Source organism: Nymphaea colorata, chromosome 3 (genome assembly GCF_008831285.2).
Source record: "Nymphaea colorata isolate Beijing-Zhang1983 chromosome 3, ASM883128v2, whole genome shotgun sequence".
NCBI classification, from domain to species: Eukaryota; Viridiplantae; Streptophyta; class Magnoliopsida; order Nymphaeales; family Nymphaeaceae; genus Nymphaea; species Nymphaea colorata.
Genome location: NC_045140.1, coordinates 22,300,694 through 22,316,973, shown reverse-complemented (window position 1 = coordinate 22,316,973; position 16,280 = coordinate 22,300,694). Strand labels below are relative to the sequence as shown.

General features: G+C 39.3%; 3 protein-coding genes across 10 annotated transcripts; 1 reads left to right on the top strand and 2 right to left on the bottom strand.

Annotated features, from left to right (window-relative positions):
* On the bottom strand, positions 1 to 4,219 carry LOC116251602 (uncharacterized). 2 transcript variants are annotated; one of them, XM_031625964.2, is made up of 6 exons: positions 4,014 to 4,219; positions 3,521 to 3,605; positions 2,355 to 2,468; positions 472 to 573; positions 279 to 378; positions 1 to 160 (listed from the first exon to the last, which is right to left on the bottom strand). In XM_031625964.2, exons 1-5 carry the CDS (start codon positions 4,118 to 4,120, stop codon positions 322 to 324), a joined length of 465 nt encoding a protein of 154 aa, XP_031481824.1. In that variant the 5' UTR covers positions 4,121 to 4,219; the 3' UTR covers positions 1 to 160; positions 279 to 321. The 2 variants fall into 2 exon arrangements, with proteins under 2 accessions (XP_031481824.1, XP_031481822.1); XM_031625962.2 differs by having other exon boundaries at positions 1 to 378; positions 4,014 to 4,218.
* A 2,062-nt stretch (positions 4,220 to 6,281) lies between these two features.
* Positions 6,282 to 11,100, top strand: LOC116251171 (uncharacterized). Of its 7 annotated transcripts, none has more exons than XM_050077087.1 (7): positions 6,282 to 6,624; positions 7,286 to 7,436; positions 7,857 to 8,993; positions 9,115 to 9,185; positions 9,271 to 9,358; positions 9,461 to 9,585; positions 10,699 to 11,100. In XM_050077087.1, the coding sequence occupies exons 3-7, from the start codon at positions 7,860 to 7,862 to the stop codon at positions 10,748 to 10,750; spliced, it is 1,470 nt and encodes a 489-aa protein (XP_049933044.1). In that variant the 5' UTR covers positions 6,282 to 6,624; positions 7,286 to 7,436; positions 7,857 to 7,859; the 3' UTR covers positions 10,751 to 11,100. The 7 variants fall into 7 exon arrangements, with proteins under 7 accessions (XP_049933044.1, XP_031481139.1, XP_049933043.1 ...); XM_050077086.1 differs by having other exon boundaries at positions 6,286 to 6,624; positions 7,286 to 7,354; XM_050077091.1 differs by having other exon boundaries at positions 6,293 to 6,624; positions 7,286 to 7,354; positions 9,514 to 9,585.
* A 1,058-nt stretch (positions 11,101 to 12,158) lies between these two features.
* LOC116250824 (uncharacterized) lies at positions 12,159 to 13,333 on the bottom strand. The gene has a single exon (XM_031624772.2). It carries the CDS (start codon positions 13,287 to 13,289, stop codon positions 12,342 to 12,344), a length of 948 nt encoding a protein of 315 aa, XP_031480632.1. The 5' UTR covers positions 13,290 to 13,333; the 3' UTR covers positions 12,159 to 12,341.
* Between the last annotated feature and the right edge of the window lie 2,947 nt (positions 13,334 to 16,280).

Genomic DNA, 16,280 nt, shown 5'->3' with positions numbered 1-16,280 from the left:
TTGAAGGAATGGTGGAGAGAATGCTTTGGATGAATAAAGTCTCAGAATATACAGAGCTCTGAAAAACTTCTATCAGTTACATTATATATATATATATATATATGTCACTATTTATCGCTTTAATTCCTGAAGACTTTCATATGATCAGTTCTTGCTTCATCTGTTGCAAAGTAAATGGAAGATGCAATCAAATAAACAAAAAGTGAAACGTGTTAGGAGGCTCCCTCAATCAACATCTTCAATCCTTGGTAGCCACAAGAAAAAAGAAAGGATTATACTTGAACTCCGAATGCATGGTAGCACCGAGTGCTGTTGGTACGATCATACTGTGATGAATTTCTGCAGGAATAAAGAAAGTGCCATCCAGTAGCCAGCCAACTGCTCAAAGAAAAAGAAAGGAAAAGAAACTATCAACTGATGAATCTCTCTCTCCCTCTATGCACTGCACCTAGCATTAAAAGTCAAACTCACCTGAGCTAGAATACCATGTCCAGTTCGGCCTTCAATAACCACACCAGCAGTAAGACCAATAATTGCCCATGCTCCATTGATTGCTTCAATTTGACGTTGGTTCTACATTCAAGCCATTTAGAACAAGTAAAAACCTTGAATGGAAGAGTTTTATGCTTAACTGCAACCAATTCTTGCAGCTGTGACAACCATCGAGAAACATCACCATGAAAGACCATTTGAAACAGAAAAGAAAGGATATTCCTTTAGGAGTTTGAAATCAAGTTGCATGCATTTGAAAAGCAACTGAAGTCAGCATCACGTGCATCTCAAGGTCACAGAGCAGTTGAATATTTTCCTCCACCTGTTGATCAAGAAACCCAATACCCTTCTTGCAAGATTGCCAATATGAGCCTAAATACAGAGGTCTCGTAAGTTCTAGAATATGAACTTAGTAGCAGCAGTTTGCTGTAGGTATATTGGAGTTCTGAAACCAAATGACAAATTCAACATTTAAATTCTAAATACGAGCAAGTTCAAAAGGAGAATACCCAAGACCAAACTTAAGTATTGTATGTACATCTGAATTGATATTTATCATTCCTTGTGCTAATAGTCATACCTTGAAAAGAGCCTGGATTTGTTGTTCTGACTATTTAAGTATCAGAAACTTATCAGCAAACATGGAGCGATTAAGATGAAAAGCCTAGACCCCACAAGATAGCACAAGTAATCCAGATAAGATCACTCCTAAGATGTAAACACTTATAGCAAGTTTGCTGCTACATATATTGGAGTTCTCAAACCAAATGACGCTGAAAATTCAACATATAAATTCTAAATAAGAGCAAGTTCAGAAGACAACCCCATTGACAAACGTTAGACAAGTGGAGTACCCAAGACCAAATTAAGTATTCTATGAGCATCTGTTTGATATTTATCTTTCCTTGTGTTCTTATGTCGAACTTGGCAAGAGGCTCCGTTTATTGTTCTGACTAACTAAGTATCAGAAACTTATTGGTAAACATTGAAAAACTAAGATGCCAACCTACGAGCAAGATGGCATGAGTAGTCCAGAAAAATCCCTCAAATTAAACAGACCAAGCATGGAACAATCAAATGGTTCCAGTCTGTGATGGTCGCCAGTGTCAATTAATGGAAGTCACCAAGCCAGTTAAATTTGTAATGCAACAAATGGCTTGGTCTGTTCCATGTGAAGATTTCTTGATTGTTCCACTATGCTTTAGGGGAGGATACAGGCCACCAGACATCTCAAACTTAAAGAAAGTTTCCCAAGATCAGCAAAAGCAGAACATTGAAACCAACATCAGCATCAATATCGAAGACAAGAAAGCCATGCAGCAACTATTTTCCAAGGCTACTTTCCCATCCAACAAACAGCTGCATTGTTAGAATACTTCAGCACCTCGCACCAGAGCATGCTATCTTCCAGCTTGGATATTGAAACACTTGTCAGGATAATTAGGTGGAAATGGTATATAGAAAAATAAATTTGGAAAAATAGGAAAAGAAAAAAATAAAAGAAATCCTACCCATGAATTCCTAAATTTAGTAATCTTTTAGGACAACATTTTATTTTATGCCACTAAAAAATTGTCAGATGATATGCTATGAAATAACAGCATTTCCCAATGCAACAGGCTCTCTAGATATAGCTTCTACACAAATTTATTTTGATATTTTCAATAAGAGTTATCATCCTAGATGGCATTGCACATCATAAACATCAGAAGCAGATAATAAATACTCCCAACATCATTTATGCTATAAAGCTTTCTTATTTACTTCACTTCATATAAAAATTGAATTTGCATTGTAAAACAACCTTGAATCTAGAAAGAAGGAATAACTTTGAAAGCTTCAGTCCTTAAGGAAGAACGTACTTGAAACTTCTCCTTCGATTTCAACATTTCCATTTGCTTTGCAGCAAGGCGCTTGGCTTCCAAAGGATCTACCATGACCACCTTGTTACCTGGAGTTCCATTTCCTGAAGATACCTGAGTTGGATGATATGCAACAAATTTAATACTTTTTAGGCATTCATAATGCTATCAATGAGGAGAGAGAGGGAGAGACAGAGAGGAACTAGAAAGGATCCATGAAAGGAATTAATTTAGGTTTGGAGAAATTAAGAATTAAAAGGAGGAAATAACAATTGGTTCCTTAAAAACAGTCATAAATTTCAATGGCTCAAACATCCGGGCCTGTATAGTACTCCGATTGGTCTGGTTACATCTGGTGAAAATAAGTAAGCACTGGAAAATGAGATTTTCAAGGTGGAAACCGAGTATCTTATAAATCTGGACGCTTTATCTACTTGCCTACAAGGTTGTAAAAGAAGATACAGGCATATATAGACAAGTGATCGCCAAGTTCTTTATTGTGTTCTCTGCATTCTACAGAAATTGATTTGGGTTTCATTCTTAGACACTGAATGAGACACATAAGAAAGCAAGGTTAACGTCATCTGTTGGTGGAGTCATAGGAGATGAACCACTAGTAGATACAACAAACAGATTATGGGAACGATAGTTAAGAACTTAAAATTTCCATTACAACATCTCTTAAAGAGAAGATAATGGGCCATGATTTCTGTTATATGTTTCTGCTTCTAAAGTCATAGTCATGCCTCTGTCATTGAATACCTACATCACACAGTGAAGTAATAAAGCTGCAATCGATTAATGACTCTGCAACAAAATGGATCAGGAACCATGAATACTTTTCTAATACACATGATTTGCTTGATGTCTCAATAAGTTACTGTCAGTCAATATGTCAATATTGTAACCCTCAACCATGCGCTTGAATATCCCTTACTAGCTCTATACACCTAACCACTCTATGCACAAACCCTTCATAGAACTGCGAATGACATGCTTAACATAGACCAGACTTTTGGCTAGGGAAACAGAATGTCAATTCCTTAAACGATGTATAGCAATCATCAGAAGTGAAACAATCCTTTAATTCTCCAGACCCCATTATTATGCTCATATCCGTTAAATGACATAAAAGCAGACAGGATGAAGGTGAAAAAAAGACGTACAGTGGATTCTGCAAAGACACGGAAGTTCCGGGAACTGCCTCTACGAGCAAGCAAGCACGCAGAATTCTTCATTCTCCATCGACAACTAGCAACACAAAACATGAGAAAGGCATTCATAGACAAAATCCCACTTCGAAGAGAAACCAGCAGCAATAAAACTGGGTGATTTTCTCTCTAAAAAGCTAAACCAAATTATACCCCATTACTATGCAAAAGTGCCAAAAATACATAAATGGGAAATCCAAACATCCAACAAGCACATCCTATTTAGGGAGGTCGACCAATATCTCTAACCAGTGTGCATCCGATAGAGGACAGGTGCCCCTACACATTCATCCCATGTAACACTGCAACAAGGACATTGTTTCGTGTCCATCAGGTGCCTCAGTTGACCCACAAGTGAACGCTTTCATCCACTCACATACCACACTTCGATTAACCAGTCACCACAGAGTAATAGTTAATAGTCCCAAAGATAGCAACTTTCTATTACCTGAGCAAGAAGGCGGATGTGGGGAGAAGCTCTGAGTGAAGGAGTGGAATCGAGGACGTTGAAGCAAGATAATGATGGCAGCCGGCCTCCCAGGCGATGCCGCCCATCTCCGTCGTTGCCCCTCACAGGGACCGAATGTTCGAGACAGAAAAATGGCAGATGGTTGAAGAAGCTGGCCTTTTTGTCCTATCATTCCACGAGGTGTTAACAGCCTCATGATAAACGGAAGCCAGATTCGACGTGGCCTGGTAGCAGCGGTAGATAAAGTTCCTTGCCTCTCACGCTTAAATTCAACGCCGCCACGTAGTAAGACCCTCTCACGGTCTGCTCGCTTAATTTGGCAGCCTTCTCTGCCACACTCACCATCTTGCTAAGCCAGCTTTGCTGATCTTAGATTAGGTCGGGAACTATTTCTTAAGCTCAGACCACTGGAGCAATGTTCAGGCAACTTTTGACAATCAACGTTGGAGACAGTTCAAGTAACTCTCCTTTTCCCTCATTAAATGCTTATTAGCGGGCATCTTAGGGATGTTTGATAATATTCTTTTTTGCAACATGAGAAAGTCTATTGAGATTTAATCCATTGACAAGGTATTGATAATTTTTAGAGTCCATACCAACCACCATTTTGTATGTGTGTATAACAAATAAATTGCTATAAGATGATGCATTACGATGGTACATATTCTTGTTGTCAATTTATGCATCAGATACTCCACTTAACTGCTTAAAGCGGTAGTTTATGCACCATGGGAATAAGTTGGGTTGGATTTAATATGTTGTAAATTTAATATTTGATCACAATCCACTAATATGGGGTGCTTTTATATATATATATATATAAAACATCATCTTACGTTCAACTTTTTACATGCAAATGACAAACAGATTGTATTAAATAACATTTAAAGTTAGCGTTTGCTCCTTTGCTTTATGAAATCAAATCATTAGCTACCATAGATTTTGAAGGGATTAGGACAACGGCTTGGGATAAGAGTTGGTAGATACAAATGTATGATTTTTCTCTCCTCTGACCAGTTTATGAAATTTTATATGCTTGGATCGATCCATGGAGTTTGCTTCTACTTTTCATTAAATTAACAACATTTAAAATGATTCTGCTCAATGACTAATTAAGATTATTTCATTCTCATGACTTGTACCGAGAAAAGAAATTGTCCCTCTGACCACTAGCTTTCCAACATAAACCTAACGTTGGTAGATGTGAACGAATCACCAATGTCGAAGAGTTTTTAATCAACTAAAATGTTTTTAATTGATTAAAAACTTTAGCTTGCACCAAAAATATAATTTGTGTGATGTGTTCATTTATACTCACAATTTAGATCTAGATCTGATATCCAACCGAAGCGTACAATTTGGATATGGAAAACGTTTTGATATCCGATTAAGAATTCAAAGTAGATCTAACTATAAGAAATAACTGCTGATCGGATTCAAATTTAAGTAAATATTGACCGGAAGCATATCCAAATTAGGATTTGGATCACATATAGTTTTAAATAAATAATATATTCTTAATGTTTATAATGTGGTTTGAATTCGGTTAAAAGGTCAAATTCGGATTCAGATGTTAATCTAAAAGTTGGATCTGGATCGAATTTGGACTTTGAACTGAGATTTCAGATTGAGATATGAAATTTTTCATTTTTTGAGAAAAATACTCAATACTGAAACTTACACGGCCCGAATTGGCCAATCCGTTGCAACAGTGATTTGATGCAGCACCCTATCCAGTGGTTCCTTTTGAATCATTTTTATATTAGTTATTATTTTTTTCACTGTATTTTCTTTTTTCTTTTTTAATTCTTTGGACTATTCTTCTTCCTAAAAAAAAAAAAGAAAACTATTATTTTATCAAAAATTGATTCCCGTTCCAATTCGAATGATTTGATCCATTGAATCTTCATAGACCATGTGCATTCAGAAACCGACCTCCAGAGGATCGTTTATAGCATTCCCCGTCTAACATGGAGTCCCCTTTAAATCTAACAAACAGCTCTCTTAATTTTGTTTCTGGAAGATTAAACTCGGGGTGCAGCACGGCAAGAGATAGTATCAATTTTAGAAACAAAAAATTTTGAACATAGGGATCGAATGTTCCAAACAAATCACATCTATTGACATTCCTAATCGCAAGCCTTCAAAATTATGTGAGGAGAGGAGGAGCCTGACTTTGAAGTCTCTAGACAGATCGTCATCCACATATGATCTAACATCTTTTTCCAGACATTTTCAGGAAAGATCTTGCAGTTCGTGTTGATTCTTCTCGCAACTATCGGCAATTTTAATGTTATTATTGAACCTAGCTCATCTCCACCGCATATCGATGATAGCGGGGCCATGGCGGTCTACTCAATAAAATGGAAGCACAACCTGTTTTGACTTCCTGTTCATATTTACTTGTCACCGCGTCATCCGTTTCAACGGAGTTTCCGTCACATTTTTACTGTTGGTGAACACAGTTTTGTCCTCGAAAGAAAGGGAGGAAGAGGAAGCCCATACCCACCTGTGCTCCACCTACCGAGCCCAAGGCAACAATTGGCAGAAGAGGAAGATCGGGAAAACCCCACCGTTGTCTCCCACGACGGTTAGTGGCTTCTCTCTTATCTCTCTTTCTCTCTCACTAATTCTCTTTCATATTCCTGGCTCTACTTTCTTCTGCTTTCTTAGTGGTTTTAGTTCTTCTGCTTCTGAGTATTGTGGTACCATTGTCCCGGAAGTCGAACATAGGAGCAACAATGACATGATTTGGATAGATTTTGCAATTGTAGCGCGGATTTTTGTTGTGGTGCAGTGCCTGTTCGTCATTGAGACGACGGCCTTGGCACTATGTAAATGAGAGGGGCCGTCTCTTTCGTCGTCCCCGTCTTGATGGAGCCAGTATTTCAGTCTTGCTGCGTATTGCACCCAAGTATGATATGAGTTGACTGGCATGATTGAATCTGCGCTTTTGTGCACTATTTGTTGGTTGATAGTGTAGAAAATATGGGTAATGGCATTGTTAGATGTGACCTAACCCTACTCTCTCCTAATTCCAAGGGGTTTGGGCGGGAGGGTTTTAGGTTACGATTTCTTTTTAGATATTAGGTCCTCAGTAATCTTCTAGGTAGCATCTGTTGGTGGAAGGGTATTTTTCTGCTAGGTTTCCGGTGTGAAGGTGGGTTCTATTGCCAGTGTTTAGAAGAATCATTTGATTTTTTCTCCCCTTTTAAAGATTTTGATAACAGCCTGGTTCTTCTTTGGGGCAGGGCACTACTTGGCGGTCTCTTTGGTTGTGCTGGGCCGAGAGGGATTTTTTTTGCTAGGGCTCTGCGAAGGTACACATTCTTTGATGGCGTAACTTTGGAGATTGACAAGCTTCGTTTAGACACAGGGAGAATGATTGGAGACACTTAAGAGGTTTAAGAATGAATATATATGTCCTTGTCTTCATGCGTGCTGAGCTTGCTGTTGCTACTGTCGTCCTATTTTGCTACTTTCATGATGACTTTTTTTTTTTGAACCCACTGTTGCTAATATTCTTGTCTTTAAATTCTATTAGACTTCGTTATTACTGTGCTTCATTATTGCTGTATCAGCATGCATCTTAGTCCATGATGCCCCTAAAACGAGTTGCACAAATCAGTTGAAATTAGGGCTAGCATTTAATTTGTCTATATCTGCAAAAATGGGCTTTCAAATATAATAGTGGTTTTTCTTTTAATATATTAACTTTATTCCCTTAGAAGCTAAAAGGGCAAAGAAAAAGGAAAGGAATGCTTTAGTAAGTATGAAATTCGAGGTTGTAGATACAAATGTATGATTTTTCTCTCCTCTCAGGAGATGACTGCTGTGGCTGTTGAAGGTGAGAATGTTGCTGTAGAAGATGATGCTGATGGAGGAAACAAGCTTGATTCTCCCGAGGATGATGTTGCCACCTCTGGGGTTGGCAGTTATGAGCCAAAGCTTGGTGATAGTGTCTCTAGGGAAGAGGGTGCTCATGGAAATGACGAGCCTCATAACCTGCAGAACACTTCTAACTCTTACAACTCAGAGGATGATAATTATGTACCAAAGCTGGGTATGGAGTTTGATGATGAACACAGTGTGTTCCAGTTTTATAATTTTTATGCACAGAAGCTAGGATTTAGTGTTCGGGTTAACAGTTGGAACATGAACACTAAAGGTGTGCTGACGCGCAAGACATTTACATGTTATAAGGAGGGTTACCCTCGGCCACGTCCAAATGGTGGTGTAATAAAGATACGACCTAATGCCAGATGTGGCTGCCCTGCACGACTAATTGTTAAGAGGGGCTCAAATAATAGATTATACGTGGCTGAATTTGAACCCAGACATAACCATCAGCTTGCTAGTCCAAATGAAGTCCATATGTTGCGGTCACATAGAAATGTGACAAAAGCTCATGCAGCGATTGTGGATCTAGCAGACAGTTTGGGCTTGACACCCAAACCCATATATACTTTCATAGAGAAACAATTTGGAGGCAAAAGCGATAATGAAAAATCAGTCATAGCAACACGGTTTAGTGTTATAAGCAATGCTCTGATCAAGATTGCAATAATGGCTTCTGAAAGTGAAGAAACGTACAAGTATCTTGAAAGTCAGTCCACTATGATTAAGGATGTAGTGGAGTGCATGCTGAAAAAGAACACAAGTCCCATGCATGCAAGTACCCTGATGCAAAATTCAACCCCAGCTGCAGATTCTGAGACTCCCACTGGCCCCTCTACAGAACAACCACCTAATGTGAAGGAGACTGGGAACTGCAATGTGCAAGAAAATGAAAATGAACGAGGGACATCAGACACAGTGAATAGTGTAAAAAAGAAGGATTCTCGTGACCAAAGACGGACTCGGGCCAAGCGCATACTTGAGGAGAAAAGGAAGAAAAGGAGGCTAGAGGTGAATGTGGCACCTCTTGGTATGCAAGCACCTGCTACAAATACTGCTCAGGTACGTGTATGTATATGGTTGTGGATGTGGGCATCCATGCATGTGTTTGCGGGTTTTACAAATATCAGTTCTTTGGTATGGCTAACAATTCTCAATATCTTTGGGTTTCTCTTCCGCTCAGGGAAGGGCAATGCATGTAATGCCCTGGGGTGTTCAATATTCCCAGCAAATGAGTGCAACTGAAAATCCAAGGTATGTATAAAATATATACTGTATAGTTAAGTGTGAAGATGTTTGTTGGAAATTGAGTTCTGATATGGAATGTCTCCTGTTGCAGAAGTGCAGAAGCAAATATGGTTGACTCAAATAGAAGGGTTTTGGGCAAACATGTTTATGGTGTTTATGTTCCTGTAATACTCCCATATGTAATTCCTCAATCATCGCAAGAGGCACCCACTTTCACAAAATTAATGGTATATTGTGTTTCAATTGTCAACAGCAGATTTCACGAGCTATTTTCCATTTAGGTGGCATTTTCAGATATTTTATCCCATAATTTGGGTTTTCAAATCAAATACAGGAACAAGTTCATCAACAAGCAAGCAAATGATTTGGTGCATGTACATCTTCTTGTGCACTATGTCTCATTCAGGTTGGACAAGTTACCATGCCTTCTGGTAGTTGGTAGTTGGTAAATTGATGTCACAATCTAACTAATACGGAATAAGCAAAAAAAATGGTTAACATTCTAGTTTGTTTCGGAACTTACATGTCTTGGAAATGATTCCATTCCATTCTTAATTTACTTGACCTGAATCCTTTATGTAAACATGCAACAGTTAACATTGTTTTCATGCTCAGTCCTTTTTGACTGTGAAAAGTAAGAACTTTTCTGCCAATCCTTGTTTCTTATACCAGTATTTGCCATTCAATAGAAAAGCTTTTAACAGTTCTTTTTAGATCAATGATAGATGAACTGGGTATTTTTCTGTATTACTTGTGTCGAGTGTGTCGTAAAAATGTCAAGTGTTGACAATCTAATTTCCAGCACTGGAGTGGTTGTTAAGTCGGTCTGAATCAGCTGATTTGAATTGAATTGGATTCATTGGGTGTTGTCTCGTAATTCGTAAATTATTCATTTTTTTGTTTTTTTTATTTGGAATATCTATTATATATTTTGCTTCTATTAAAAATGTATATGCCAATTCTTGACCGATTTGATTGGATCACATTTGTTCTGAGTCGGCTGATTCACTGAATTTGCAGCCTGGCCAATTAGATTGAATTTCTGCTTTTTTAGAACACTAGACACAACATTTGGAACGTTTGGATCTGTAGATGTTTCGAGTCTGTGATTGTTGTGCTGGATTAGAATTTCTAGTTTGTACATGATTGGGAAGTGATTGGATATAATCTCTTTTTAGTCTGTTAGATTTTTTTACTTGCACTCGTTTGACCAGATAACTATTTACGTTCAAGAAAGATGATCCCTATGATACACTTTGTTTGACCAGATCACCATTTATGTTCAAGAAAGACTAAGCTGTTACTTGGTTCTATTGCACTTTCTCCCTGTAGCATGCTAATTTTAATAGAAATCCAGTTCTACTTCTGGCATTGTGTTAATCATTTATTGGGAGTCGCATGGTTATGGTCTCAGGCTTGAATACTTCTTGATGCATGTTAGATTTGGAATTTCTATCTTATACAACGTATGAAATAGTTCTAGGGATATGATTGCCTCTTTTTCCTTGAATGTAAGCAGGTGTACAGTTCCACAGAAATGCCTCCCTGTTGTGATTGGGGAAACAGAGTAACTCAGATCATGTCCATTAACCATGAACTCACTGACATGGCACCAATCCGCTGCCAAGCCTTTGTTTTCTTGTAGGTTCTTCATTTTTCTCCCTCCTTGTTAGCCATGGAATGACCTTCACAAGAGTTGGTTTTGGAAAGCCAAGGATCATAAGATGCATTTCCAGAGCTTGAAGGTCTGAAGATGGTGGAGGGATAGCAGCTCGATCTTTCGGTGGAGAGATACTGTTTTAACTGTCAGTATGTTGCTGATGCCGATTTTCATCAAACTTGGTCATACAAGTCTTGTTTTAATATATTTTATTTTACTTCTCCACTCTTTTTGACCATTAATGACTGCAGTTACTTTTAACCTGAGAAGCGCGTTCCTTGTCCGGTTATTTGCTCTTTCTTCTGTGGGTAGTTTCAAACTCTCTGTAACGTCTGATAATTATTGCCTTTCTAAAGTTGATTTCGTCTTCTACACCGGCGTTTCCGTACGTCACGGCGTTGCAACGGTGCCTTTTTTTTTTTTTAAATGTTGCAGAATGGCTCGTCCACATAGAGGTAAATCAATAAACCTGACTGAGTATCAACCACCATGTATCTCTCCATTCGCTTTTAATGGTGCAATATCTAGCATGACCATCTGTACGCAAGAACTTAAGTGCCATTTGGTAACCCAACAGTATGTTATTGTTTCATAAATATGCTTATATGCTTCAAATGTTGGGAGCAGATTCATAGAACAATATTCCAAGTGTATACGAATATATTCCAACAACTGGGGTAGAATTGGTAGATACATGAAACAGTAATACACTGTTACTATCGTCAAACGACCCTAAATTCACTTTGGCAGGAAAGTTGGGTTATACTTTCATAAATTTGAGGTATCGGCCTCCAGCTTGCGTATTGGAAGAAGTTTAAGCAGCTTCACGTGACTATTGGAATTTTACATGAAGCAGTGTTTCGGAAATTTGTGAGAATTCAGAGACTGACTGTTTTGTGAACTAGAAGGCGTTGTATCCCTTCTGTAGATTATTAAGAGTCTGGTTGCGTCATTTTTATGCGGCATATCTGATGGTCCATACATGCGTGTCCAAGTTTTTGTCTCTATGGAATTCCCTATGTCCCAACAAACAAACTACAGAAATCTTTCTGCGTTCAGAGATGAATAAGAACAAAGCAGCTGGGCGTACCCCTGGAACTTCTGTCATGGCAGCTCACGACCCACTCGTTAGTTCAGGTTCTGGTTGTCCTCCTCTGATAAAAAGTATCAGAGGCGAAGCTCTTCGAGAAAATCTAGCACTGGACCCTCATGAGAATCATGGCAACCTCCACAAGTCTACGCAGATTCTGAGGGGGATCTCCTGCTTAATTTGGCTTGTAGACAGACACCCATGACCACAAAATTTAGTCTTAGAAAAATTATATCTAGAACGCCATTCTTTAATTTTCACGTTAAGTTTATCCAAATGAAAGGCCCGGAACAATGGTACATAATATTTTTAGAACACTGCTATAATACTACACAACATTGCCACCTCCACATACTAAACCTCCCGGGTTACCTTATTTATCCACGCGTATGAACAGAAGCCGATACCAAAGTCAGACCTTAGCAGATAAAGCTGCATACTTGGGTTCCTCGTCAGCCAGACCTTCCATCTCCAACTTTTCTCCATGGCCCCTCTTACACTCACAGTAGAAAAGAGTGAAGACAATAAAAGTCCACAGTTTCACAAAACTAAATAAGCAGACAAGAACAATTTGTACCCCAATTCTAAGCTCCAACTTCGTAGCCGTGATCAAATTCCAAAGCCAAGGGATGACGACACCACAGAGGGAGGTGGCCAGCACAAGCAAGAAGCCTTGAATCTTTCTTCCTTTGATGAGCACCTCAGCCTTCCCCAGAGCTTCCATGCCGTAGCAATTCTCTTCAACTATGGCTGCTGCCAAGGCCAGCATGAAAACGGCAGCGAAGTATATGAAGAAGCCAACTGCCAATATAGACAGCACGACGGACGCGGCAACCATCGCAATCCCTTCCCTAAGCATCAGAGCCACTGCACCAACCGAGAACAGAAAGATGAGCATAAACGCCACCACAATCAGCACAACATACAGCCACGTGATCAAGGGTCTCTTCCAGGTTGTAGCGACCCTCCATGACAGAGCTCTAAGCGTCAAGTGTTTCCGGCCATGAATTGCTGCGATCGAGTACACTGTGGCCATGAGGGCGACCAGCGTGACGATGCCGATTGCTGATCCATAGAGAATTTCAACAATAAAGAAAGAGCGCAAGGCACGGAGGAGCTCTGCTCTTCCCGCAGCAGCTTCGGAGCTGGTAGGGTCGTCGATTGGCAGCAGCGATGCTTTAGACACGACTCGTTGAGCGTAGGGGAAGAGGACGACGTTGTGGTAAAGGATCAGAAGGGAGAGGGGGAGGACGGTGAGGAATGTGACGAATGACATGATTCTTCCATTTTTTCTGGGAACCTTGAAGGCTTCCCTCAGAATCCTGGCGGTGCCCCATGGCTTGAGACTCTCGACCTCCATGGACAAACAGACCACCTTCTTTTCTCTTGTTTGGCTTCAAGATCTAGCGCTCAGACCTGCATAATAGGTCTTTATAAAGGTGAAGCGGTAACCCACTTAGCAAGCCACGTACACGTCAAGTGACAATGACGGCCATGAGAATATTTCTCAAGTCTTTGGCTGTGTTGGATCTTCGAGGTCACGATAGGTTACAATCTTTATTACATTAATGCGCCAAGACTGACTTCCTTCGGTCACCACGGGATAAAAAGCTCTTTCTTCTTTGAACGGTAAACATTCGCATGAAGAGCAAGCATGTTGGTTCTGGTTTACGCGAAAGACCTGGAGTATTGGAAAATTTCTTTCCCTCGATCGGCCCTTTGAGGGGGTGACAGATTCCCTCATCTCTCATCCTCTCAACGACCCCCTTGTTCTAAAACTGCATCCATGCAGACTTTCTAGTCAAATTAGGCCTCGTGTCTTGATTCTTCATGTCGACTTATTCAGCAACGATCTATGCTAAAATGACTACGATCTGATTTACATGCCTGTGAAGCATGATCATAAGAGCAGATCGTCCTAATTTGGTAGAAAAGTTTTAGTTTTGCACGAATGCCAATTTGAGAGTATGTAAAATGAAGATGATTCTGCACATAATTAATTTTATGTTGAGTTGATGTTACTTAGTAATTCATGACATTGTAAATGGGGTACCCTCTCTCTCTCTCTCTCTCTCTTTTATATATATATATATATGTGTGTGTGTGTGTGTGTGTGGTGGGGGAGAGAGATGAGTAAAAGTTGTTGCTTAAGAAACACTGTACGTAAAATAAGAAATGAAATGATACATCACCTTGACTGGCGCCATTGTGAAAGTCTTTCGTATAAAATTTCCTCGCCCACCAAGAAAGTTACTCCATGACTTCAGCCGTTTCGGCAAAGGACAAGAGCTAGTGGAATTACTGTTGCCGCGTTCTTCGGCTTTGTTTGTCGTGGAGACGATCCACACAAGTAATTCCGCTAGGCCATTGTGAGGGTTGACGTTTTTATGTGCATAAGAATACAAATACACGAAACCACAAGCTACTAGAAATTTTTATCATAAAATAGGAAAGGCCAAAACGTATTGGACCAAACTCTGGCAACTTGGCCGTCTCGGATTCAATGAAAATCCAACTACCCATGTACTAATTAGTTGATGGGAGCAGCTTCCGTCCGATCCTTTTGCATCGCAACGATGAGATTGCATTCAATTACTCACACCAAGGAAAGACGAGATCAGTAAGTTGGAGAGAAAAAATAATGGTTGTGGATGAATCGGAAGTTCGCGCCGGTTGAGTTAAACATTTCATTCTAAATTTGAAAGTGCTTGGGGATGAAAGTTCATTGCTAGATAGCTTGGTTCATTCCGCTTCTATCTTGTTCAAAACTCTCACATCTGCACATAAAGGCACTGACCAGTTGACGCAAAAGTCATGTTGGAAACTTCGTTTTTCCATCAAAATAATTCTTTTTTTTTTCATGAAATTAGCTGCGACAAACTAATTAAAGTTGATGGCAGGCATGGGATGCCAAGAAAGCGAGGATCGCAGAACTCGATTTATCAAGTTCAATTTCATAATATCTTTCCACACCGAAGACTTCCAATAAAAACATGTCACTTCAAAAATTTATTGTCTTCAATGAGTCAAAACTGACGGTCACGGCTGTTGTGACCTACTAGCCAACGTATAAATTTTGGCTGGTGGAAACAGTAGTTCAATAATTTTAATGTTTTAAAGAATATTATATATATATATATATATAAACATAAAAATAAATAAAGTTTGTGAGGTAGATATGGTTCACACTAGCCACCATGTGACTCTACCACTAGTATGGCCCCAACGCGTAGAATGTGTTTCACGGAATGGACCAAACATTGCATTCTCTCAACGTCTGACTCAATGGCATAATAACCTACTTAGTTGGTTAGGCTAGAGTCTGGATAGTTTGATTTCCGTTGATATTATGCTGCCGTGTGTGGAGCACGGTACCAAAGTTAGCAGTCATAACTTATTATGTCGATGCAGCTTAAGACCCTAGAAGCACCGAGAATGAGGGGTCACCCAACCTCGACTCGTCCCATGTATCGGCTGATATGCATATAATTAGTTCTAAACAGAAAAAATCAATATTAACTCAAAGTCGGGTTTCCAATTTTACTGATGGGATGTCAGATCCATATCCGGGATAATCTTCTTAACATTGTATATTACAAAATTTTAGTCAACCAATTCCACAACTTTCTATTAAATGCCCACAAAAAAAAAAATTGAAAGCTCAAGCACAGTGGTTAGGACCGATCCTTTTGCATCGCAGCGATGAGATTGCATTCAATTATTCAGACCAAGAAAAGACGAGATCAGCGAGGTGATCAGTAAGTTAGAGAGAAAAAAATAAAGGTTGTGAATGAATCGGAAGTTCGCGTCGGTTGAGTTAAATATTGCATTTTAAATTTGAAAGTGCTTGGGGATGAAAGTTCATTACTAGATAGCTTGCTTCGCTCTTCTTGCCTATTGATCATGACGCGGTATTGACTTTGAATGGTTCCATGGATTAAGGAGCAGCAGTTGATTATTATAAATATTATTTTTGTATGGTGATTTGAGTTTGGAAGCCATATTACCTTGATCTGCAAGTGAAAGTTAGGCTCTTGATGATGGAAGAAAATAAAAACTTGCATCAGCTAAATACCTGGAGTGGATTTAGAGCCACCATATCCTATAGAATCCGAATTTTGGCAAGTTGACTATCTCTCTTCTCCCCGCCTTCATCATGCATGCATGTTATCTTCCATTATTTTATGGCATTGACTGCAATAATATACAAAAGGTTGCTTTCGCTTAGTTAAGAGATATAATTCTCAGTTCCTTTGACAAGTCAGAGAGAGAGAGAGAGAGAGAGAGAGAGAGAGAGAGAGAGACCGTGAATCTCATCAACGTTGCGGTAGAAGGAGGAGACTGCACAGGA